This window comes from Lepisosteus oculatus, chromosome 9, assembly GCF_040954835.1.
Source record: "Lepisosteus oculatus isolate fLepOcu1 chromosome 9, fLepOcu1.hap2, whole genome shotgun sequence".
In the NCBI taxonomy this organism is placed as follows: domain Eukaryota; kingdom Metazoa; phylum Chordata; class Actinopteri; order Semionotiformes; family Lepisosteidae; genus Lepisosteus; species Lepisosteus oculatus.
Genome location: NC_090704.1, coordinates 14,410,001 through 14,435,835, shown reverse-complemented (window position 1 = coordinate 14,435,835; position 25,835 = coordinate 14,410,001). Strand labels below are relative to the sequence as shown.

At 34.6% G+C, this 25,835-nt stretch overlaps 2 protein-coding genes across 26 annotated transcripts in view; one reads left to right on the top strand and one right to left on the bottom strand.

Annotated features, from left to right (window-relative positions):
• The window catches only part of dock7 (dedicator of cytokinesis 7), a 60,102-nt gene extending 58,459 nt beyond the window's left edge, over positions 1–1,643 (bottom strand). For 10 of the 21 annotated variants that reach the window (XM_015355480.2, XM_015355481.2, XM_015355482.2 and 7 more), the window contains exon 1: positions 1,526–1,637. In XM_015355480.2, coding sequence (XP_015210966.1) covers positions 1,526–1,563 — 38 coding nt within the window. In that variant the 5' untranslated portion in view covers positions 1,564–1,637. Of the gene's footprint in view, positions 1–1,525 lie in introns of all 21 variants that reach the window. The other 11 variants (XM_015355487.2, XM_015355497.2, XM_006634844.3 and 8 more) reach the window with 3 other exon arrangements.
• atg4c (autophagy related 4C, cysteine peptidase) lies at positions 1,392–16,490 on the top strand. 5 transcript variants are annotated; one of them, XM_015355499.2, is made up of 12 exons: positions 1,730–1,868; positions 3,107–3,171; positions 4,115–4,261; positions 5,036–5,119; positions 6,230–6,463; positions 8,017–8,341; positions 9,310–9,380; positions 9,938–10,086; positions 10,951–11,029; positions 11,701–11,777; positions 12,590–12,709; positions 13,368–16,490. In XM_015355499.2, the coding sequence occupies exons 3-12, from the start codon at positions 4,186–4,188 to the stop codon at positions 13,530–13,532; spliced, it is 1,380 nt and encodes a 459-aa protein (XP_015210985.2). In that variant the 5' UTR covers positions 1,730–1,868; positions 3,107–3,171; positions 4,115–4,185; the 3' UTR covers positions 13,533–16,490. The 5 variants fall into 5 exon arrangements, with proteins under 5 accessions (XP_015210987.2, XP_015210985.2, XP_015210986.2 ...); XM_015355501.2 differs by lacking the exons at positions 1,730–1,868; positions 3,107–3,171 and adding an exon at positions 1,392–1,479; XM_015355500.2 differs by lacking the exon at positions 3,107–3,171.
• Positions 16,491–25,835: the final 9,345 nt, after the last annotated feature.

Genomic DNA, 25,835 nt, shown 5'->3' with positions numbered 1-25,835 from the left:
CTTCTATAGATAGCACTTCCTAACTAGCTAGTAAATTACAGTGAAGTTGTATTGTTTACAGTAAGCATGCAGTTAAAAGCAAAACCCACTTGTTTTTGTTGGTAAAGAATTCTCAAGCCAAAGTAAGGTACTATAATTACAAGGTCTTCATAACCCTTGGGTTTCAAAACATTTACTGTACAACTCCTTTTTTCTTCAAAAGGTGAGGAATCTGATGTTCAAAAAGATATGATTTTAAAACACATTTACGGAGGTTAAATGTTATATATGCACTAATTTGATTAGTAGATTGAATGAATATCCGAGACTGAAATTTCCTTTAATTTTTCAATCTTGTTTTCAATTTTTCAATAAGATTTTTAATCTTATTTGAAGTTCAGACTTTTTTTCTCTTCATGTTTTTTTTTGTTTACATCTCTTCCTGTTTTGGGTGGTTGGGTTGTGAAGTGTTCTGCATCCAATCCATTTTTGGATCCAATCAGCCAAGATTATTCAGAAAGATAAGTGCTTTAAAACATAATAATAAAAATGAAGCACTTTGTAACATGCAGTTAAAACTCTTTAGTTAAACACTTAACAAGAACCATATGTTTCTAACATATCAGATATCCTGCTGGGATTTTACAATGAGCATTTTGTTTTTCATATGTGCACTAATAATTTGATTAAATTCTTAAATGTGGACCATTTTTGGAACATTTCACATCTGCCTTTTCTGTTTCCACATATATTAAACAATATTTACGTCTCGCAACTATGTATTTGTACCTCTTTTAAAATATTCCAGACTAGACTCTGAAAACAAAGGTACTGTTTTAACAGATCTTTTCTAGTTTTCCTGTAGGGAAAAGGCTTCAGTTTAAAGATGGAATTAAGCACTATATTTTACAAGTTCACATTATATTGATATCATTAGTAATAACAACAGACGCAATTGTAGAAATAGTAAAAATATAATATGAGATTATATAGCTTATATCGTGCTCTTGCCTTGAACCTTAGTTTCTTCTATAAAGAGAAGATAATATGATATAAGGAATATTATTTCTAATATGGCAGTTAAAAACATTTTAATCGAACGACGTACTAGTCTGATTAAATACAGGTTTTCTAGACTACATAAAACTGTATTAAAAAAATCATTTCTTTGCAACGGGACAGCCTAAAATATACTATTTGCATTCATCTAAATTGCAGGCTGTTTATCAACGATTGCTCTTTTGTAGCCGTTCTCCAAAATGATACAATGACCTCCTTTATACTTGGACGAAAATTTCAAGCTTACTGCAGACAGTAGAGGAAAAGGGCACAATTAAAAAAAAAACATAACAGTAGGAAAAACAGGCTGGGGAGTCTGGGCGGGTCATTGGTGCATCTTTAATACAACTAGGCCTTATTTGGAAATGAACTGCAGGAAAACTAGGACCCACTGACTGAAGCTACCCACCGACAAATGAAAACGGAGCCCTCGTGAATAAGGTAATCATTCTAAAAAGGCGTTAAAAACGTGATTAAACTTCCTTACCTGCTAATTTTCTGAGCGAAGGCGCGGCGTTCAGCCATGACTTCGGTCGCTAGCTGGTGGGGCTCCCAGGCTCTCTGGATCTGCGCTGTTGGAGTAGAAAGGAGGTGGTTGGAATTAGGTACCGTAACTAACAGAAAATACGCGCGTCAACAAAATAAAAACAAGTCTGCCTTATTTATGGTTGGCAACAAGACAGTCTGTCTCAATCTACATCCTTTCTCCTATATCGATTTTATACACGTATGTAACGTTGGTAGGAGTTGTGTAAGGATAGCTGAAAACGGTCGTGGAGCAGGCTTGGGGAGTCTCACGGCAAGAGATGAGCTCAACACACCATTAGTATGTAAGTTACTAAGTTAATCTAACTTAAACGCGTGTGGTTGAATTGAATTAAATTATTTTTAAAATATCCATTAAAGATGTTAGCCCTGATAATAAATATACGTATACTTCTAAGACAGGAAAGTGAAAAATCGAGCCCATAGTTTTAAAAGTTTAACAGACGCAGGGCAATACCATATATAAAAAGTGGTTAAACGACGAAATAACACCTAAAATGGTAAAAAAAGTGAACTTACTATGATAGGGGAGAGTTTTCTACTTTGAATACATTAGCTGATTTTATATTGATATTATTATAACTTATTTTGTCTTTCAAAATGCCCAGCGTCTGCAACATTATAAGAAACCGGTTCGGATGAATTGTTACAGTAATGAATTATTCATATCCTGTCTGGAGGGAAACAATCTTCTGGAATCGGAAATCTAGAAGCTAATAATCTGTGAACTGCATGTCCTTAGCACACTTACATCTGGCCAGCGTAGTTTCCTGAGATTCCTGTTACACATGCTATCAACAAGGAGAATGTATTATTTGCTTAAGGCCTAACTCATTAGGTAATTTGCACGACTTAGATGCAAAACAAAGACATCGAATCTTTTAAAACCAATATTAAAAAAAATAGTAAAACGATCAGCATTTATTTGTCCGACTACACTTATTAACGCTAACTTTAGCTCATAATAAAAGGTTCTAACAGAACATCCTCAAGCCGTTTTTAATTCATATCTTTTTTTTCTTGTCTGCGTCTGGATTCTCGAACTGATGATTTTGCGATTTTTTTTTGGCGTTTTGCTGTCGATATTAAAATACCCTGCTCGAGGCTTACCGATAACAGGAAAAATCCACATATCAAATGAAAACGTTTTAACACTATACATACTGTCTCTTTAAGAAGATTTTTTTAAACAATAATTTTCTGCTTCACTCTTACAACTGACTGAAATGTATTTTTATTGTTATTTGAATAAATCAGTATACTGACAGTATAATCCCAGTATAATACACAGTATACTGACAGTATAATCGGCTGTTTTTGGCAAAACTAAGAATGATGTTACAAAGAAGTGTAGTCGAAACCTATATATATTCCTAAAACCAGTTCACTGGAACGTATGTGAGGAAAGTATGTCAAACAGGATGGGTAGCAGCTACACCATTAATATTTTTTCTCGAATGTATGGCTGTAAATTCACTCAAAGATGATCCCAGTAGAGTAACACAACCAACCTCTGCTACAGCCCGTGCGTGGTGACGCAAACACTGTGAGACTGTCGCGCTCCCTCAAAATGTAAACACGCTGTTGGTAAGTCACCTGAAAGACTGATGTTGTTAATATGCTTTGTTGTCCTATTTTATAAGTTAGCTCATCGGACTGAGGCTGTAATAGGTATTACAAAGTAGTGATTTGAAAAAGCTCTATGAACAGTAATTGGATCTTGATACAGAGATGCTATACATTAGACCGAGAGAGCTGCGTTTCAAATTGAGCAAATCTTTCAAAATATTACATTGTTTCAAGTCTTCTCACGTGTTATTCTTGGAAAAGTTTTTCATTAACTTGCCCCCACCGCCGTGTTATCCTTAGTTTATTTTCTGCTCTTTACGAATAATTCGATTGCCTTTATAATTTGTATTCATTTAAACGACTTTAATGTCCCTTTCAGTGAGAGAAATATATTACAGGAGATACAGTGTAGTGATATATATTTCTATGTATGTAATAGTGGTACAGTATATACTGTATATAACGCCGACCTTTTGACATTGGAGATACAAGTTAACGATTCCTTTTAGAAGTTCCGCGAAAGTCAGGAACATTAAAATAAACGTCTCTTTGTTTCATTAACGAAGAGTTTAACACGAAATTACAGATTAGTAGAGAAGATGCAAAATAAACCACATTTTCATCTCCACACCGTTGCGATATCTTTTTGAGATGTTTGCTTAAAAAGGTGCGCTATAAATTGTATTATTAAAATGTTTTATTGTGATGATCATTAATATGTGGCTAGATCTTCCACGTTTCAGTAAATTGTAAGCATTGGTTGTGAATCGTAATTTTGAGTACGGTATTTCCGGAGTTTTCTAGTCTTGATGATAAGACAACCATAATGCGTTCGCGTGTTGTTACTTTTTTTGCCGCAGTAAAGTTAATAAATAGCATATTAAGGATAAGAACAGGCCAGGGCTTTTTGACTGACTTGACTAAAATGTATTTTACTTTTATACTGATACGTGGTCTTCAGTTTTGGGCTGAAGTTACAGGGGGCAGTCATTACCAAAGGGTTGTGATGGGTTCCATTGCTTGGAGGCCAGAATGGAGAATAAGGAACCAGATGAGGTGGAGAAACTGAAAACGCGGTTTATGTCAGCTTGGCACAATGTCAAATACAGTAAGTAAATTTGATGGACTCTGCAAATTATTACAAAGGCTGTAGGTCGTTACAGAAAGAGTCAGTTTAGTTGTTCTAAACTTTAGGATCACTTTATCTATCATGCCATACCACAACAGCATGAGAACCATTTCCGTTCAACAATGTTTTAATAATAAAATAGGATTTGATACCAAGGTAAAATTCTAAAACTCTGAATCAGTGTGCTTTAGGGGAATATGTATTTGTATGAAAGGCAGAGTGAATAATAGTTGATTATATTCATGTGTATTACCTAAATACATACATTAAACTCTTGTTTTTCCAGGCTGATGTATTTTTTCTTCTTAGTTCTACTATTGCTTTAACTGCTTGTTGTTCTTTATCATGCTATGCTTTTCCGTTTTGTGTATTTGAGTTGTGTGATGTTTGAGGTCCATTTCTTCTTGAAATATTTTGTTCAATGCCTAGTCCACTTTGTCTACGTCCAGTCAGCCATGTTTGCTCAAAAAGAATAGTGCTTTCAACATAAACGTTAATCATTGTGTAATATGTAGTTCAGACATTTGGGTTTTGACCCAAAACTACATGCCTTCTGTAATATTATACTGGATGTCCAGCATTTACCTTTAATTTTGCAATGAACATTTTTTCATTTGCCTTAATAATTCAATTATTAGTGAGGTACTTTCTTGGAACCCATCAGTTTAGACATGTGTTATTCCAAACACATTAATAAGCCCATATTTGTATCTTAACTTGTGATGTACATTTATCTCTTTTTAAAAATCCCAGGCTGGATTCTGAAAACTAAGACATGTTTTAGCAGAAATTCTCCAGTTTTTGTATTGGGAAAATGCTATCACTTCAAAGCAGAAGGTAAAGATAAGTACCGTGTTTTATACATTTAAAGGTGACTTTTTGTAGACTCGCCACCTAGACTTTTTCTAAGTACAAACATTTCTGTCTCAGGGGTTGAAGAGATGCAGGGAAACTAACAAAAGAAAAAATATGCGTAACCTTGGGTTTGGTTTGAATTTTACTCTGCTTGGAATGGGATGGGTAAAACCTGTTCGCATTTAATCTGATCTGATCGAGAGCAAAAAATGTTAATTTGATGCAGTAATTTACAAACTGTGTATCGTCTACATTTCTATATAGGATTTCTTTTGTTTGCACATTTAACCAAAAATGAACATAAATGACTTAAGTTTCATGATAAATAACATATGCATATGAACTCAAATATATTAAAATTAAAGTCATGTTTTGTTTCTATATATATTAATGGTGCATAACATACAGTTGTGAGAAAAAGTGTGTGAAACCTTTGAAATTATATGGATTTCTGCATGAATGTCTCCTAAAATGTCATCTGATCTTCATCCAAGTCATAATAATAAAGTCTTATTTAACCAACAACACCCACAACAGTTTACATTGACATATCTTTATTGAACAAATGGTTTAACAATCAAGGTCATTGATGGAAAAAGTATGTGAACCCTTATCGGGCCATACTGCACTTCAACAGAATTCTGTTGTGAAGAGCAGGTAACCAAATTTGTGTGATTTTTTTTATACGGCAGGGCAGGTCAAACCTGACTCATTGATTGGAATACCTGGCTCCAATTACCCTCTTTTCAAGATGTCATTATCCTAGAGGTTCACATACTTTTTCTCATCAATTACCTTGATTGTTTAAACCATTTGTTCAATAAAGATATGACCATGTAAAATGTTGTGGGTGTTGTTTGTTAAATAAGTCTGTCTTTATTTATTATTATGACTTGGATGAAGATCAGAAGATGACATTTTAGGAGACATTCATGCAGAAATCCAGATAATTCCTAAGGGTTCACAAACGCTTTCTCACAACTGTATCTAATGTCCATCTTCCTTTCTCAAAACATATAAACACTATTAAAATGGGTGGAACGTTTCCTTCAGTAAAGTACATTTTATTAGTGTCTGTTGTACCTGTTCCAGAAATGGAGAGTTCCTTGGAAGGCTGTAGCAGTGAGGCCTCCGAGAGTGAGCATGTCACAGGAAATGTAGAGGCCTTTCGTAAAGACTTCACCTCTCGCGTGTGGCTGACCTACAGAGAGGAGTTCCCTGCAATATCCGGCACCAACATGTCCTCAGACTGTGGCTGGGGCTGTACTCTGAGGGCTGGACAGATGATGCTGGCACAGGCCCTGGTCCTTCACTTCTTAGGCAGAGGTTGGTGTGTGCAGTGCTCATATTTATATTCACTCAGCTTGGTATGTTTCAGTTATCTGCCAATCACATGAAGTATTTACGTGATGTTGTTTTTTGAATGACCTTCATTTCAGCTGTTGCACTACTGCTAGGCAATATTTTGCAGTGTGATTAGAAGTACTATAAGAAATGGGAAAAAAATGTAGGTTTGAGTTATATAGGAATTTTGCACAAACACAAGCATCAGATGTTTGACTGGTTTCATAGATGTTTTATCATAAGCTTTACACATTTCCACATTCATTTGGAAAGTAGTTTTGGTTGCAAAACATGATGGCTTTCTGTATGCTGTAACAAAGGAGAATTGTAATTGATAGTGTTTGTTGTAGATTGCCACTCAGTGTGAAATCACAAGGATTTTAGCAAGTAAAGATCCTTTATGTTGACAAAATGACTCATTTTTGTTGTATGTGTTTGTTTCTACATAAAGAACTTAAAACCATTTTGTCAAAGTAGATCTTGTAAGTAAGCTTTGTATTGCTAATGAGTTTTCATATTTAATATGTATTCAAAAGATACGGTGGGCAGATTTCTTCGTTCCCTTTCAAGAAAGAGGCTCGTTAAAGATTATAAAATAAAACTGAGAAAGTCAGATTTACAGCAGATTTTATGTTGTCATTTAGAAAACATTTAATGTAGTCAATTAGAAAGCAATATTTAAGCATTAACATGTGCTTCCTTTTGATCTGAAATATGCCATTAAAGATATCTTTGCCTATAAAAATAAGTAATGGCCACTTAAAGATATTTATAGGTCTGTTACAGATTCTGACACATTGCAAGGTCATAATGTTAATGCATTATAACCTTTGCCTTTGTCTTAACGGTTAGCGCCACACCTAAAGTGACCAGCCTCAACACTTATTCTGTTTGTTTAATCACTTTCATGAAAAGTCATGAAATGCTATCCTGTTAACCATCAGGAAGAGTAAGTATTGTAACATGATGGGAAAAAAATGTTGATTGTTGTCTACGGAGGATGCGTAAAGGCCCGAGACTCATAAAGGTAATTATTCAGTAGTAGAAAGAACTATAAATAATACAAACACTGTTTACTGCTTTCGAAAATTAGTAAAAAAACTAAATGTAATGACTGTTATAAAGAACATTGCCACTGGAAAAAGAGATGTTAATTGTACAGTTTGTATTACTAAGTATGTGGAATTATTATTCTGTTGAAATATTCTATTGAAATTAATCATACATGCATGAAGTGCGTTATTTAGTGCAACAATTACTCATGGTCATTTTGCTTTCTTTTAGTTCTTCATCATCAGGTAAGCAATTAAGCCAATAAATGTATTTACAGTCTGCCTAACATCAGAGTTTCTTGCCATGCGGAAGGAAGGTGACTTAAGACTGCCAAGTATGAAATAAGAATTTTTGCATTCAAAAATATACCTGTACATCTGAATAAAGTCAAGATTTTGCCCTGGAAATTGTATTTGAAGATACCTCTAGGACATGATTCTAAATCACAAAATGCAGCCAACGTCTTCTGTCTTTAATTCCAGACTGGACCTGGCCTGATGCATTAAAGATAGAAGGATTGGACACTGAGACGTGGACTGCCAATGCTGCCAGGAAGCTTGTAGCCTCTTTCGAGGCATCGTTGCAGGGAGAGAAGCCACTTGAAACCAGTCCAATACCGCAGACTGAGAGGAGATCTGAGGATGACAGCTCCCACGTCGGTAGCATTTATCACAGGAAAATCATCTCTTGGTTTGGGGACTCACCCTTGGCACAGCTGGGTGTGCACAGACTTATAGATCATGGGCGCACATCTGGGAAAACAGCTGGGGACTGGTATGGGCCAGCTGTGGTAGCACACATTTTGAGGTATGCTTATGTAATGAATTAGAATTCACATGTGCTTGCCTTTCTAGTAGGTTTCAAAACCTTGGAGAACAACTTAATTACCTTGTGAGGCTCTGAGGTTTGCGTGATATGGGTCAAAGAGTATGAGCTAGATTCATTGAACAAATGACAGAAGGTTAACTGATTACTACTACTTTATTAAAATAACAGGAATCCACTAATGAGTTTATACAATCTAACCGTTTAATAATAAAGTGAGAAAGACAAACAGTGCTGTGCGTTTCATATTTTTTGTGTGTATTATTCAAATACCCACAATTATGAAATAATGTTGTGCTTCATAACATGCAAATGAAGACCTTCTGTGGAAACAGTGTCACCTGGTGGCAAACAAAATGAAAACGCAGCACAGTTTATGTTTTGCAGATCTAGCTTAGTGTTTCTGCCTGAAATTTTACTCACGAAGAGGCAAAGCTAAGAAGGTATGCTTAAAGTTAAGCAGTGATGTTTAGATATGGAAATAACCTCTTCATAAACTGAAAATAAACTCTAAGTCAATTTAAGGTCCTTATGGGCCATCTTATGGACAGCTTCATAAATGCCAGACTCTACTGGGTTATATTAGTTAACTCAATCTACAGAGGCAAAAGATATTTTGCAGTGGGCCATGAAGAGTGCCTTTCTGAGGCTGTTACAAGGTCATTCAGTTGGCTAACACATAAGTGTTTGATTTTACTCCCTTGTTGTTAAACAGGGCCAAATGAAATTAAACGCATTGAATTATGAATATGGAGTTATAAGGTAGCACTGGCCCTGTCCACATATTCTTACGCAGCAGGGAATAAATTATCTTGCCACATAGTAGGAGCATGCAATATTTAGATGCCATTTAGTAATGTTTCTTAGGTGTAAAAAAACAATCAATTTGACTCAAATATGCTAGAATCAAACACTATTGTGCAGTGTATGCTTACCTTTGTGTCTCCTAGAAAAGCTGTTGAAGAAGCAACAGACCCTGAATTGCAAGGCATAACAGTTTATGTTGCTCAGGATTGCACAGGTATGAAAAATGAGTCTTGCTGAGAAGGGAGTCTGGGCATTGTGCCCAGCTTGACCTCCCCTTTGAAATTACAGAAAAAAACACAATGTTCAGTGTGGTTAAATGCATCTTAAGTGTTGCTAGTGTGTTGGCTTGTCATAGCTGCATTTTTAGCAAAGTCATTCTTCTCAATACTTCCCGAAGAATATGTCTTCTTCGTTCTTCTGGTCCTCTTTTTGTTCAGAAAATTCATAGTCTTCAATAGAATTCAAGGCTGCAGTCGATGGTCTGATACAAATAAGAAATGTAGTCTCTTTCAGTGCATTGAACCTGCATAAAGAGCATTGGAGTGATAGGTCCTGATCGTATGAGCCCCTAACCTGCCTGCTTCTAAATCCCCTTTTGTATAAAAAGAAGAAATTGTTAAATCGTTAGGTACAGTATGTCAAATAAATACCGTATTCATGATTGCAGTACTGCTTTTTGAAATTTAATTCTTGCATCAATTTCATGCTTTTGTGTTGTGTAAGTGATGAATGACCCTAACGTGACCCCTTTTTTATATTGATTGGTTTCAGTCTACAGTGCTGATGTTATTGATAGTCACCAGGGGTGTGCTCAGGGGCTGGACGCTGAACCCAACACAGACAGAAAAGCTGTAATTATTCTTATACCCGTAAGGCTTGGAGGGGAAAAAAGTAATCCTGAATACTATGAGTTTGTAAAGGTAAATCTTACCTTATTGTCCACACTGTTGCCGGTAGTGTTGTGTGGAATGTCTGGGTGTCTATATGAAAGTGTGAGATTTATTTCATTTTTTTGGTTTCATTTAATTTGATGGCGACCAATGTCATAGTTGACAAAATATAGGGAGAATAGGGTATTGTCTATTTTATTGCTCCGCACGTGTCTGCCTGGTAAGCCATATTACCCTGAAAAACATAGTTTTAGATATATACCCAGTGTTGAGTTGAGCCACATCTGGTGCAGATTTCTTTACAATATATATCAGATATATCTAATGTAAAATGTTTAAACAGCATTTTATCAGGTAGACCTTCTCTGCTGTGGAGAGAGGGATAACTGTGCATCCATATCAATCCATGGTTACCAAACTTTTGAGATTAATGTTGAATTTGGGAATGAAGAATAGGCCTGGGTAATTGGCACTCTTTTTGCACTGTGAGGTAATAACCTGTATTGGTGACACTCCCTCTTGTAAGAAAGGTAAAAGGAAGGAACAGACTGCAAAAGAATGAGTAGAGGGTAATTGAAAAGAAAAAATGCAACTTTGCAAATTTTTTCTTTCTTTCCACTTTTCTTGAAATGTACCTAAACTTTGTACATAAGTGTCATGTATTTATATTGATGGAAACATAAATGTCATTTAAGTAAATGTTTCTGTTGCACATTTTTGACAACATCAACAAATGACTGGTGTATTTTCTCATCTATTAATAACACAAAGATGGTCTTAAATCATAGGAGTGTTTTATCAATGATTGCACAGGTAGATTTTTCATTTTGCTTGAGGACTGTGAAATGTTTTATTCGAAATTGTTTTTTTTAATCCCTTTTCCCCTCTTAATAGGGCATTTTAAGTCTTGAGTATTGCCTTGGGATCATTGGAGGGAAACCTAAACAAGCCTATTACTTTGTAGGGTTTCAAGGTTAGTGTTGGGGAAAGGAGATAATTTTACATCATTTTCATAAAGAGCTGTGAGAAGTTAATGCATTCATATTTGGTAAGCAGAACAGTTGAAATAGCACTCATTTTATTTTATCTGACCCATCAAAGCTGGGTCTATTCATCAAAACCAAATCTTCCAACTTGCAGGAGTAATTGATTTCCATAAGATACATGCATAATATTCATTTCAGCATAAAGTGAGGTTCCCTTTATCACCTTCATAAGCACTAAGAAACCTTCAGTTGTACATCTTGGCAGTCAATATTTACACATTTACATTTTACCAATTTGAGATACACTGTTGGATGATGTCTAAATGACAAGCAATACATTTTTCCTGCCAGCCTTTACTTCTACTAAGCATTTATCATATGCAAATTCGGGAATATAATTGCGTGTTTGTAAAAGTAATTTCTCCACAAAAAAATTAAATGACAGCCCCTTTACTATATAAAAAATGTGCTTATACAACCAGATTTGATTATGCGAAATTTAATCTGCCCTACAAAATGAGAAGAAAAAGATTCTCAAGATGTGCATGAAGCCTAACACTATCTATAGACTTTGAGCTATTCTGCATAGAAATTGGATGATATGCATTGTAATAATAAGATGTTTTTGAATAACTTGTCTTTTGTTTTGTCCTTGTAGATGACAGCTTGATTTACATGGATCCTCATTACTGCCAGTCTTTTGTAGATGTCAGCACAAGCGATTTCCCACTAGAGGTAATATGGAAATACAAAAAGCTGACCATGTTTTTAGTAATGTGAATTTAATAGTTTCTTTTAGTACTTAAAGGTATGAATCTAAATCAGCTTCAGCTCAATTACTGAAAAGAGAAGGTAGATTTATGTTCTTTTCTGACAAGTAAGGTTGGGACAGAAGAATGTAACAAGAATAGAGTTTGGAATAGTGGTCAGAATTTAGTAAGAGTAAAGAAGGTTCTTACAATATCTTCTAGTGGAAGGTTTTTTAATTGTTCTGTATTACTTGCATGGTATTCTAAAAGTTAATTGCCATCATAATATCTGTGTAAATATGGCAAGATATAACTATTCTAAGTAAATATTCTATATACAGTTTATTTTAATTGTTACCTTTTTTACAATTATTAACAGAACAGCTGAGTCATGACAGTTTGAATTCAGAGTTATAATTAATAGCTGTAGTTAACACAATAGTTAGTTGATTGACTTAATAGCTGTACTTAGCAGTAGTTATTTGGTTGAGTGCTATAGTTTATTTTACCAGTTTCCTTTAACTGCTTTCTTAATCAGACAACTCTTTCTATAGTACTACGTAATTCTGTAGCATTGCCATTTAGGGACAGCTACATTCGTGTTTAATTATTCATTAAAATCACAAATTCTGCCCACTCTGAACGTACTGATTCAGTTATTTTCAGTGGGAAGCACACTTTACAGATGAACAAGTAAAGGTTTATTCGGTGCTGAAAAGAGAATAAAAGAAACACAACTTTTCAGCTGTGGAGTCTCCATCGGGTGTGAAAAGTATTTTTTTTTTTATGATTTTGTAGTCATACCACTGTCCATCGCCTAAAAAGATGCCCTTCAGTAAAATGGACCCAAGCTGCACTATTGGATTTTATTCTAGAAATGTTAAAGACTTTGAAAGGATCACACAGGAAATTACAAAGGTAAGCAGAATTAATCCATGAGATTCAGTATCGGGTTGTTTGTTTTTAAAGATACTGTATCCTTACTAGCCGTCGGTTACATATTGGTTACTATTTAACGACTAAGCTGTAATGTACCAGTACAGCAGGTGGCGCCATTTCCCTTAAAATGGAAAGTGCTGCGTATTTTTTTTTAATTGACGTTTGTGTTGCGTTACTACTGGTCATAGGTGGCCATTCAGACAGTCAAGCCTCAAAAACATTTGTGTACTTAAAGGTATTTTATTTAACCCTTTATGGTCTGTTTATATTTGAAAGTTCCACCAGTTGAAAAAGGTCTATGGACTGAATATGGGTATCAAAAAGGAGGAAGGGGAGATTTTCAGAGAGAATGATATTAGACTCGTGAATCTAGGTGGTGGACACTAGCCGAAGTCCACCCAAGGAGCCAAATGTCAATAGTGTCTTACAGAATGAGTTTTACTTTTTTTACACTCATAAAAGGTTGATAACAGTTGTAGGTTTTAAGAAAGTTGTTTGTTAAATGATTTCTTTTGCTGATTCATTTAGTTGTTTTGGAATATTTGAATGGCAATTAATCTGTCAATCTCATGTTTTGTGCATATTTTAAATTTCAGTGATTTTCCTATTTTTTTGTTTGTGTGTGTGTATGTTTCAGGTTTTAAAGCCTTCGTCTAGAGAGAAATATCCTGCATTTACATTTGTTAAAGGTCATGGACAAGACTATGACTTCACTTGTTCACAAACCCTTGAGCAAAAAGAATTGCCTTCTGGAGAATTAAGGAGACCTGAAACTAGCATGGGAGATTTTGTGTTGCTGTGAACATACCAAAGCCAGTGTAACAAAGTGAGGAACAATTGCAACTAAAACTAATTTTAATACTTGGTTTTGTGAAGATAGTGAAGATATTTTAAAGCTTGAAGTCTCAACATGGACAGTTCATGTACAAATAATGTACAACAAATGGTTTCTAAAACAATGGACATTATACACAAAAATAATAACTGAAATACTACTGCTTTGTCAAACTGCTTTGGTGCTCTGGACCAAAACATACTACGACAACATTACTGTGTTGTAAAAATAAAGGTTCCAAAGTCTGGAGAAGAATCAGTTTTCTGATGATGATTAAAGGTTTTATTGGGATTACGAGCACAGATCATCCATGGAATAAAGTGAATTTTTGTATATATTTGGAGAAATAAATACTATACTTTGATATCTTTAGTGCCACATGAAGTCAGAATTAAAGCTTAGCATTTTACTTAAATTACCAGTAAAAGATAGAGCAAAAATAAAATATGAGAGATATCCTTGGGAACCTAAAAACTGTGCTAAAATTCTTGCACATGCATATTGTTACTAGAGGAAAGCTGTTGTATACATTTATGGTTTTAAAGCAGAGATATTTAAAACTTCATTATTATTAATAATGCCATTCAAGTAACAGGAAACCCCAAAACTGTGTTATAAATGATGTTTTAGGTAACCAGTCCTCCTGCTTTACAATTGCTAATTGGGCTCCTATATAAACTTCTCATTATGCACATAGTTTTGTGAGAAATAACATAATTAAAAACAAGTTCCAGTTTTCTACTATCATTCTATTAGTGAATCTAGATCCAGTATTGCAGTTGAATAAGGAAGCAAAACACAGTACTGTTATGTAAAATGCATGAAATGTGTTAAACCGTAACGGTGTTTTCATATTCAACTGTATGAAAATTTGGTAACATTAGAGCAGAACAGAAGAGCACACAGTTTAGTTCTTGTATGCATTTATTGCTTGCGAATGTAGTGAAATTAAGAATGTTTCTTACTTTATGGTGCCATATTTCGCATCTAGAATAGTGCAGCAAATCTGTTTTTTTAGATATGTTTATGCATTCATTTCCCATTGATCTCATTTTTATTCTAAAGAGAACAGTAAAATTCCACAGAAAATGAGTATATTCTCTTTTTATTGGAGTCTTTTAGAATTCTGACAGCACTTCACTGTGCACGAACATGAAACAACTGTGTGCATTTCTGGTTATTAGACATCATGGCTTTTAGTTTTCTCTGAAATTCAGGTCCCAGGTATTGCTTTTCTTGCCTGGCTATATGTAGCCTACCAAGAGCTTTTGATTGTGCCATTCTTTTAGAAGCAATTCTTTGTCATGTGTTTAGCACAGGACAAAAACTGTAAAATAAAAGCTAGTTTTGTAAGGCTTTATAAGACACAGCTAACTGCACTAAATTAAAACTAGTCATACGTACTAACCATTTATACACTCCATTTAACTGACACAGAAAAATTCGACACAGTGAAACACACACAATTGGTAATTGTGTCCGGAGGAAAAGAAAATATCCTTTTGCAGAATGTAATGTTTCCATGGCTAAGTCCTCTGATCCTTCTCAGTTTGAGCAATGGTTTGTTGTTTTCGTGTTAAATACAAATTCTTGTATTAGCTGGTGAATGGCCACAGATCAGGCACCCATATGGGAAAAAGTTACTCCTCTGATGTTGAGCACCAAAGGGAAGAATTGGCTGTCTGTTAGACTTGGTGTTGAAAAAGAGTATATTGGCATGAGGACACAATAGGATCATTTTAGCTTTGCAACATGTAGCCTATAGTCAGTAAATTCGTTTGTGGTCTGTTTTTAGGAAACGGGCAACCTGATAGTACATTGACCATTACAAATGTAAAACATGACCGCGTGTTCTCAGGATTTTGTCACTGCAACATGAAAGGGCACTTGTATTAGGGATGCTCTCCTCTGAGGAGATTCTCTGTTCTGTGTGTATTTACAGAGATGTATGAATATTTGATTAATGAGTCATGGTCTCTGGAGAAATTTAATAACTGCTCTGCTGTACAAAGCTTGCTCCTTCTCTGTTAACACAGCTGCCAATAGTGTCATTGACATTGCTGTCTTGTTAAAATCTAATATATTCCACAGAGTAAATTCCTCAGTTAAAAAAGGGATCTATGAGAGACATCATTATGTTCACAATTCTTAACTATTAGCTACTTCATTTGTAAAGATTTTTCTTTTTTCTCCCCCTCCGGATATAAGTTATGGCACGTTCTTTAATGGAAAGTTCGTCCAGTTTTTGGTGCAAAAAGCTTGTGTTTAGAGTAACAATACCCGCAACATTTGTAAAAAGCAGTGCTTCTTCTTACAATGATATTTTATGCCCTGTGGTGAACACACTGAATCCTTGTCATACATTCAATTTCTATAAAAAGGATCCATTCATATTAATTTAATTTACGGAATATGCAAAGAAGGACAAGGTAAAACCCATTATAAAGCTGTGCTTGTACATAAATTTAAGCCTACAAAGCAGCCATTACTAGAAACAAGAAATTACTTTCAATTAACTTGTATAGAGATCAGTTATATTTTTATTCTTCACTTTCTGTGACAAAGATCAAAAGTGCAGTGTAGAATAAAACTGATCCTGACCATAGTTATAGTACATTTTCTGTAAGAGTATAAAGTAGATTTGTGTCAATTATGATCACTAATTAGACTGATTTTTTACAAAATATATGTATGTGTAAGGTTTACTATATTTTGTGGTAGCTATTAACAGTTATTAAAGAACATGTTAGCTTCCAAATTTCATGATGATGCAAGTCCAGACTATGTGGATGCTACTACTGTTTGATGGATGAAAGAGTGTTTGAAGGAAAAGGTCCACATTTTTATCTGGGTTTCTCTAAATGTACTAAATACAGTATACTGTAACATCAAATAAAAAACAGAATTTTCAAAAACTGTGTATAATACAGAGTGAAAGATGGTTCTGTTCAGGTTTCATTGACTGGTCAGAATATCAGATGGTCAGACAAGTACTTTTCACTGCATCCTTGAAGTCATGCATCACCTTATACTACACTAAAAGCGCTGTGTATTTCTTCTGTATCTTCCCTTGTTTTTAATTTTTTATTTTCTGGCCATGAAATCTGTTTTTCTGAAGCATTATTTGCCATGTTCTTTTTGACCACATGTAAGACAGTTCATATGACCTTACTGTAATGCTATGGGTTTCCTCAATAGAAGAGCATTTCCTACAAAATGGGATTTGTTTTTCAGGGTAAAACACTGAAGTATAAAAAGAGGTCATTTAACTTAATAATAATGCAGCAACATTCTAAGATAATGTATTTGGCTTAGCTAAAATGATAAGAATGAGAATAAAATGTATATTATGTTAATTAAACAACATCAAGTCATTTTCTTGTAGCATTTTATAGCGTGTATTTTACTGTATAACTGCAATGCTAGTGTAACATACAGTTGTTAATGCTTTGTTTTATTATCACAAAAGATTTGGTGTGGAGTATCATTCAGAACGCACTGGAACAGCTGTACAGAAAATCTGGCTTTCTCTTTACCTTCGTCTTACTACACATTGACGTTTGAGGTTTGCAAATCCAATATGGTGCTCTTTTTAGCCATTTAGTATTCTGCTACATCTTTCTAAGCTACATTTTCTATGTAAAACTTACTGCAACACTTTTCCTTAGGGCCACAATCCATTATTGTAGGCTTTATAATGAAGCCGCAATAAAACCCTCAGTAATTAAAGGGGATTCAACAGTAATTGCCATAGTGAATCAACTTAATCAGTACCTGTATTAAAGAGTCAACCTGATGTTACAATCTAACCTTTTTAATGCTAGGGGAAATTAGAATGATAAAAAATTATAAGTGTGATAATCATTTCTTTTTTAAAATACTTTTGCAATGAGTCGACCATTGTCCAAGGCAAATATTAAACGTCTGATAAGAAAAAAACTAAGCACTGTGGCTGGGAGGTCAAAAAGGAAATGTCAGGCAAGGAGAGGAGAAGTAATGAAATGTCATTTGTCCCTACCAGTGTCTGCCATTGTAGAGTGAACCCTAACAAATGTTATGTACAGAAAGTCTCTTTTTGAGAGACACAACCTAAGGATCCAGTGCAATACTGATCAGAATTGTGTAGTAATATTAAGATGTACTCACTACATCAATACAGATGGGAGGTATTCTTAATCTTCCAGATTATTATATTATATCACTGTACCCAAGCACACACCTTAACAAGTAGTAATTGACAACAACAAAAAACAGATTTAATGTGTAAATCATATTTCAAAAGGAAACTTTAATTCCTTTACCACTGCACACTACAGTATGTGAGGAAGTTAATAATATTTAAAATCTCAAAAATTGATTGCATCTTATTTTTATTTTTTTTTAAATAAAGAACATATTAGTACACAAAACCAGAAATAAATTCTGTACGGTCTAATTTTCTTGATTAAATAAAACACAGACATTTACATTTACAGACAGTTTTATATCTATTAATTTCAAGATATTATACAGGACACAAACTTATGCTTAGTTGCCTATAATTTGTTCCTACTGTAGAACAGGAGTTTACATGTACATGACTCAAAAGGTTGTGAAAATAAAATCTATAGTATGAGAGATCACAGTGTTTGTTCCTAAGCATATTTTTATCTGATGAAATTTATTTCACATGCTAAACGAAAGCAAAGGGCTGATTTACTTTTTACAATTCATAGTTAAGTACCATAATATCCCGCTAGAATAATGAAACACAATACATGTAATACAAAAAATTGACTTTCAATGAACTTCTGAAAACAGGACTCTTTTAGAAAGTGCTGATTTGTCATTTGTTTTATGGAGGGGAAAATGATGGAAGCGTCTGTTCAAATAAACCCATGCTTGTTTTGTTGTTTAATTAAATGCCACAATTTGTCAAATTTATTGATCAGTTCACATGACAGAAGCTGATGGATGTCTTTAGCAATTTCCATATTTTTCTAGCCAATTTATATTTTGCAGTGGGGGAATGGTGTCAGTATCGTGTAAAATGGGAATGAATAGTCAGTTTTGTTCTGGGCTATGTCCTGGAGCAATAGACTTTGTGCTGTGGGCCCTGTCCACACCGACTCCTCTCTTTGAGCTATGTGCAGATGGGTCTCTGACAGTCCTACAGCTGTTCTCCTAATTGTTCATTAAGTGTTCTATTGATTCCCTGATTCAAAGTACATGTGTCTTTCAGCTCCAGCTCTTGTGTGAAGTGGCAGACACACATTCCTCGTAAGATGACAGAGCCAGTTGAAACCTAAAATGTAAGCTGCCAGTTTCAATAGAACAGCCTGCTCTCAAAGGGGAAGGCTGGGTTTAAAAGAGCTTTGCAATAGCTGGTTAGGTTTTATTTTCTAAACTTTTAGCATCAATCAGTTAAAGTGCCGGGAGCAGCATGAAAATGTTTAATTCCCTGTTAAGCACGCACAGATTGCACCTGGCTGATAATGGGGGCTATGTGAGTATATCAGCACTTGATACCAAGTGATTAGACCAGTTTAGCCATATGTAGAGTGTTCTCTGGCTGAAAATAACATGCATGGAGAGAAGTATTCTCATTTGGCACAGATATTGTGTTGTAGCAATTTTTTAAAAGACAAGATCATCTCCAATTGTGGATTATGGCAGTCAGACAGACCCTTCCACAGGATGATCCAGTTTTAATCTAAAGACAGAACAGATAAAAACATGCATATCTGGACCCAGGGTTATAAATCTTCAGAGAAACAAATAGGCACAGATGAAACTGTAAAAGTTATTTAAATTCCCATTGAGACAGATTTATTAATCTGGCTTTTTAAGTATATTGCGTTCAGAGAAGTCTCTTAACAGACAACCCTTTGACAAAGTCATTCACAAGTATTTCACAAGGCAAGAAGATAATTTTCTGAAAGTTTATACACAGCTACAGTATTTAGGCTTCTCTCTTTTCAAATATAATATAAATATATATGAAAAACCATATGTATGTGCATCATCATCATCATCTGTATGTATAAGCTCTTTATATTTATAAACACTTATGCTGTACATTATTATGGAGACATTCCTATATATTATCATTCATCAACTCTTAAGGCTCCTCTATAGTTACTTAGATGAAACTTCACACTTTCTTGAATCTTCATGATATGATATCCCATGCTAATTTATTTCATATCTGTATATTCTATATCTTGTCATTCTTAGTGAAAGAACTGTTTAAAATAACATTAGAGCTGCTACATAGCTGCCTGTGTGGCTTTGCCATCCTCAAAATATCCTTGCTAAATTGCTCATTTAAAAATTAGTGTCCCAAAAGTCTAATCAAAAACAACAACAGCATAGATGGTTTCCACATTTCCAGAGCCATTTGAAAGTAGTGGCATGTTGATTATATGATGGTGGATGCAATCATTCTCTTCCACTCTTTCTCTGTGTTGACCCTAAACAATACAGTGCGGCTCAGTGACTTATCATCTCATGCTGTGTTGGGCTGCACATGCTGATATCTGACTCACAAGAGAATGAGCTTGAAATGCTAGTCCTCAAGGTTGTGGTTCACACTGGCAGTTGCTCAGCTTATACAGAATAGGAATCTAAAACAAAGTCCTTCCAGTATTCATTGGAGTGCAGCTTACACAATGAAAAGACACTGTAGAGTATATACTGCAGCAGTCCTATTGATATAAACCACAACAGTTAATTTTTCTACTTTATACAATTCGTAGTTGTTGACATGTATATAGGCCAGGTCATGTCTTGCTTGTATCTAATAACTTTAATTTTTTTATCCAGATATGTAGGTAGTTTGGGTTTTTAAAGTACGTTTCTGTAAAATTATGTTGCAGGTTGGAAATTACACTTTAAATGTTTAACGAGCTTCTAAACACAATTATTTATAATAATAATAATAATAATAATAATAATAATAATAATAATAATAATAATAATAATAATATATTATATAATATTTATACTAATATAAAACTTTTCTGGGGACTCTCCTTCACCACCACCAATGTGTAGCCTCAGCTGTATGATTCGACGGCAGCCATAATGTGCCAGAACGTTCACCACACATCAGCTATAAGTGGGAAGGACAACAGAATAATGAAGCCAGTTCATAGATGGGGTTTATTAGGAGGCCATGATTGGTAAGGACCAATAGGAAATTTGGCCAGGACACCGGGGTAACACCCCTACTCTTTTCGAGAAACACCCTGGGATTTTTTATGACCACAGAGAGTAAGGATCTTAGTTTTACGTCTCGTCCGAAGGATGGCACCTTTCTTACAGTATAGTGTCCCTGTCACTATACTGGGGGCATTAGGACTCACATGGACCGCAGGGTGAGAACCACCTGCGGACCCTACTAACACCTTAGTTTTTCCCAGGAGGTCTCCCATCCAGGTACTGACCAGGCTCACACCTGCTTCAGTGGGTTGCCAGTTGTGAGTTGCAGGGTGATATGGCTGCTGGCTATTTTTTTAATTAACTCTTTTAAGAAAAAAACATCTCTGCTTTATCCAGCACAGGATCACAGGGAGCCAGATGGCAAGCTACAGTAACAAGGCAAGATACACCTTAGATGGGACACTGGTCCATCACAGGGCACACACAGACAAAAATCTACATAAACACCAGGGGCAAATTTTTACAGAAGTCAATTAACCAACCAGTATGTCTTTGGACTGTGGGAGGAAATTGGAGTACCTAGGGGAAGCCTATGCAAACATGAAAACATGGGGAAAACTTACCGACTCACACAAGGCCCCAGCACTGCTACAACCCTTCTGCCACATTGTCACCCAGTCTTAGAAATCCTTAGTCACAATCAAGAATTACGACGTTTGTATGTTATGAAGAAGCATTTACTTAAAGTGTTTTCTCCTGTTAAAACAATCTTAATCATTATTAATGCTGCTTAGTTCATGTGAGAAGAAACCAAGCTTGTTACTTATTTATCTTTGATTCGCATTTATCAGAATCTTCAAAAACCAACTCAATGAATACATGAACAATTGATATGAAGCGCTGTAGTAGCAAATCCATCAGATTACCAATCAAACTGATTTTTTGTCAGGTGTTGATCAGCTTTTGCTGCTCTCTAACACATCCATAGCATGGTTTGTTCTATAAAAAGATCTATCGGGATTAACTGTTCACTTATAACCAAATGGCTACAATTTCATCAGAAAATCACTCCTAAATTGTTTCAGCAAAGAAGAAGGAAAAAAGAGGGAAAAGTGCAGAACGATGAAAATATCTAACAGCTTTTGGACAGTATTGAAATCCAGCGAGGACTGAAAGAAACTCTTTGCATGTGTATATTATTCATATTAAGTATATTAATTTTATTTTGATTAATTGATCATTCATGACTGAGGGTGATCCAACATTGTGACTTTAACATGTTGAATGTCAAGCCTGGTGAAAATCAAGAACGTGCAACTTTGGCCAGGTAGAGTGCCCTACTATTGTCCTCATTGAATTATACTGAATTTTCCTTTGTTACAGTTATTCAATAAAATGTCAGTACACTTGTTACAGAGATATTGATTTTCTTGATAACTTGAATTTTTTGCAGTTCGTAAGTGATAAGGTTCTTTTGATGCTCGGCATACATATTGTATTTTGTTAGACTGTCTGATCAAAACATATTCTGAATTTCAAGCCCTAAGAAAATGCTCACTTGACTCTGGCCTTGATGTCCTGATCGGCATTTGATATGCTTATGTCTTTAGTTGACATATGAAGTTTTAAAAAAGTATTGCATAATTTTTTTTTCTGTACTCACTGTACGTGCTATCAACGTAGTTTGGTTGCCTGATGATTTCACAAATATTTTGAATTATTTTATGCATTTTGTAGCCAACAGTTTACATAACTGCAGTTAAAATGAACCCCTTGCTCTTGATGTGCAAGCGATAAACATGTCTAGTAAATTGCAATTTTCATGTTTTAAGTAATCATCTGATTTATCTGCTTGCTATGTTGCGCAATATATTTATCTGTTTTAATTTATTTCAATTCATGCTTTTCTCGTTTTCTGACATTTAACGTGAAGGTAATTTAGATGTTACACATGATACATGTTTTGCATGACTTCTTTAAGAAGACTAATGCAATACCCAAGGGGACATTGTGCTGTGGGAAAGGTCATGTGATTAGGTTTATAACACCTTAAAGGCCACAGCGTAATACAAATTATATTCTTCAATGGGTAGAACCTACAGAAAAGAAGAATCAGGGTGCCACCATGAAATAAAGAATGAAATATTCATCCCATTGCATTAACTGTCCTAAATACTAAGTGAATAAAGCTTGTGATCAAATTGTCACATTAAAATTACTGTAAAATATATCATTCTATAAACAACACAACATGGTATGGTTCAAATAATATTTTTAAGTAAAACAAGGTGCAAAGCCTACAAGGGAAAGGAGTATTTTACCATGATACTTTTATACATTGAAGTTTCCTCCTGATAAGGTTTCCAGTTTCTTAAAACTAAAGCACACCTTTAGCACATACAGTAGGTACCACCTTTCTGCTTTACAATAGACATTTTCAATGGAGCGCTCTGCTTTTATTTTCCAAGTGAATGTTCTTATCTACTCTGGAAATAATTCATACTTCTCAAACTTTAAGATGTTGTCAAATAACTTACCATCAGCCAATATGTGGTGGCATATTGTATGAACTTAGTTTTATGTGTCCTGCTTAGAGAACGCTTTGCATAGTGGCCTATATCCTCTTATGTTTTGTTGATGTCCTTGTCATATTTTCTAAAGCATTCATCTTTTGTATTTTCATAATCCATTCTGTAGGTCCTTGGCTATAGGTCCCAGGTCTTTACAATTCTAGAACTAGTTTGTCTTTTCTGCTTTTATGAATACTGTATATGTACGCATACATTATGCTTTATTATATCAAGTTCAAGTTCAAGTTTATTGTCATTATACTCATATACAGGTATATGGTATAATGAAATGCTATTTAGCTATCTCTCAGACGATTAGCAGTACAAAGAAAAAAAAACAACAACAATACAGTTGTATAACAAGAGAAAGACAGAGACAACAGGCAGTGTGCAAAAACAACAACAGGTAATGTGCAAAAACAACATCAGATGTGCAAAAATATGCATCAACAGAATTATATAAAGGGATAGAAATTATGGGGAGCTTTATTACATATATATTTCCATAGTCTCCCCAATACAGTATATGCTGTGTTCACTATCTGTCCTTCTAAAAATGTTTGCTGTCATGTTTGCTGAAACAGATGATTCTTTATACCCTTGTATACATTTGATCTTCTTTTGTTACCTGTCTTATCCACTGTGAATATCATGTCACAACTTTAGAAATCATTGATCAGTGGAATGACAACTGCTATTAACACTATTAACAATATTGATGTTTGTTAATACTTTTCTTTTGGCTGCACTTTTGTTCATATAGTTTCTGACTTCAACAATTTCATTATTCTCCTTTAAGGTCTACTGTACCTTTGACCTTAAAATATATTAAAAGCTTTAAGAAACTGAGATTATGTTTTGTAGTGCTTTACTTATTTACTCCATATTTGAGTATAGAGGGTGTGAATTCCGATTGCTATAACCACATTAAGCATTATTGTCCAGATAAACAAATCATGTTTTGTGAATAATTATTTTTTCTTGAGTCTCGTGTCATTACCTGCACAGACCAAGTGCCTTACCTTTACCAAAACCAAGATCTAAATCCTTCTGGAAGCTGCAGCTTGACTACTTTCCTGCTTTTTAAACACTCTCTAGTTAAGTCATTTGGAAAACAAAATATCTGCAGTGCTGAGTAAGTAGGCTGATTAAACATGATACAGAAAAAGCTTGGAAGTGGTACTGTTTACTAACATTTCAATTTCTATGGCTCATTTATTAGACTTAGAATAAAAAGGTTAGAGGGGTGTTGGGATTGTCTTTAACCTTGATGATATTTCCAGTGAAGCAGCATAATGGCTTCTAATTGCTTTAGTGAAGAGAACATGTTGACATTTCCTTTGTGCTTCAAGCTTAGTGCTTTAACCATTATGCTAATTCAACCATTATATATCTGAAAGTATTTATGGGACTGACACAAGTGATGTTACAGGTAAAGGGCTGTGAAATGGTCTGTAAACAGAGGGAATTGATTCCAGGACCAAAGCAATAGTGTTAAAGTCACAGGCATTGAACAGCTAAGTCCTGCAGTTTCTATCCAGCCTGTCAAATTGGAAAAGACAGCATCAACAGTCCTGTCACTTGAGGACCTCGAAGGTGCCTAAACACATGTAAACGGTGCTTGCTTAGAAAAATGAGCTGGGGTTCAAAACTGATAGAGTTCATTCTTCTCTTATTATGAAAATTATTCTTGTACTAGATCCTATTCACAATTATTTCATATTTGCATTTTTACAATCTTTATAGCATCCATCACATTGAAAGGGCCCATAGATGTTCACAAAATACAAAACATTACATCATATAAAAGTTAGAAGTTAGAATAAAAAAAAGTAGTGTGACTACAGTAAGTGAATGTAAATTTCACTTGTGTACTACAGTACTGCAGAATTTGTGTACTACAGTATGTGAATGCAAAATATTTCAAATCGAAAGGTATCCTATTATACTATGTTGGCTAGTATATTTTATTTTTTTTGTAGAAGAGTTATTCTGCAGCGGAAAATTTCTGGAAAAATGATTGTTCAAAATGCATGGGATGTCCAAAAGTTTGGGAATGTATTAAAATTTGGAAAATGACAAATTACATATGTTTTTAGTTTACCTACATATTACTCTAAACACTTAGTGGATTTCATGTCTCTGGATTTTGAAACACATTCCCTTTATGATACTGTAATTTAACTAATTGTAGCTCTTACAATACTCAAACAAATGCTGTTAAAGAGGTTTTAATACTACAGGTGACCCTTTTTACTGTCCACATATACTGTACAAAACACAAAGAAGCAATACTTAAAGCTGACCCATATGGAAAGAACCAACCAATTCAACAGCACTGTCAAAATACTGTACCCTCTTTAATTACAGAGATCTATGTATGCTAAAATAATAAATCTGTGGTATTAATCTAGTGAAATTCATGCTTTTCAGTAAGATAGAATTTTAATAAGAACCACAGGCTAATAAAAGATAGTGCTGTCGTAATCAATCAACGCACACACTGTCAGATTTAAAGTGAGAGTCTTTCTAGAAAGATCTGTCTCAGGTAGGGATG

Excerpts from the sequence above, each read along its gene's own strand:
- atg4c (XM_015355501.2), top strand. The coding sequence starts at position 4,186 with ATGGAGAATAAGGAACCAGATGAGGTGGAGAAACTGAAAACGCGGTTT. Across the intron at positions 4,262-5,035 it reads TTGGCACAATGTCAAATACA|GCTGGATTCTGAAAACTAAG; the intron begins GTAAGTAAATTT and ends TAAAAATCCCAG. Across the intron at positions 12,710-13,367 it reads TCACACAGGAAATTACAAAG|GTTTTAAAGCCTTCGTCTAG; the intron begins GTAAGCAGAATT and ends TGTATGTTTCAG.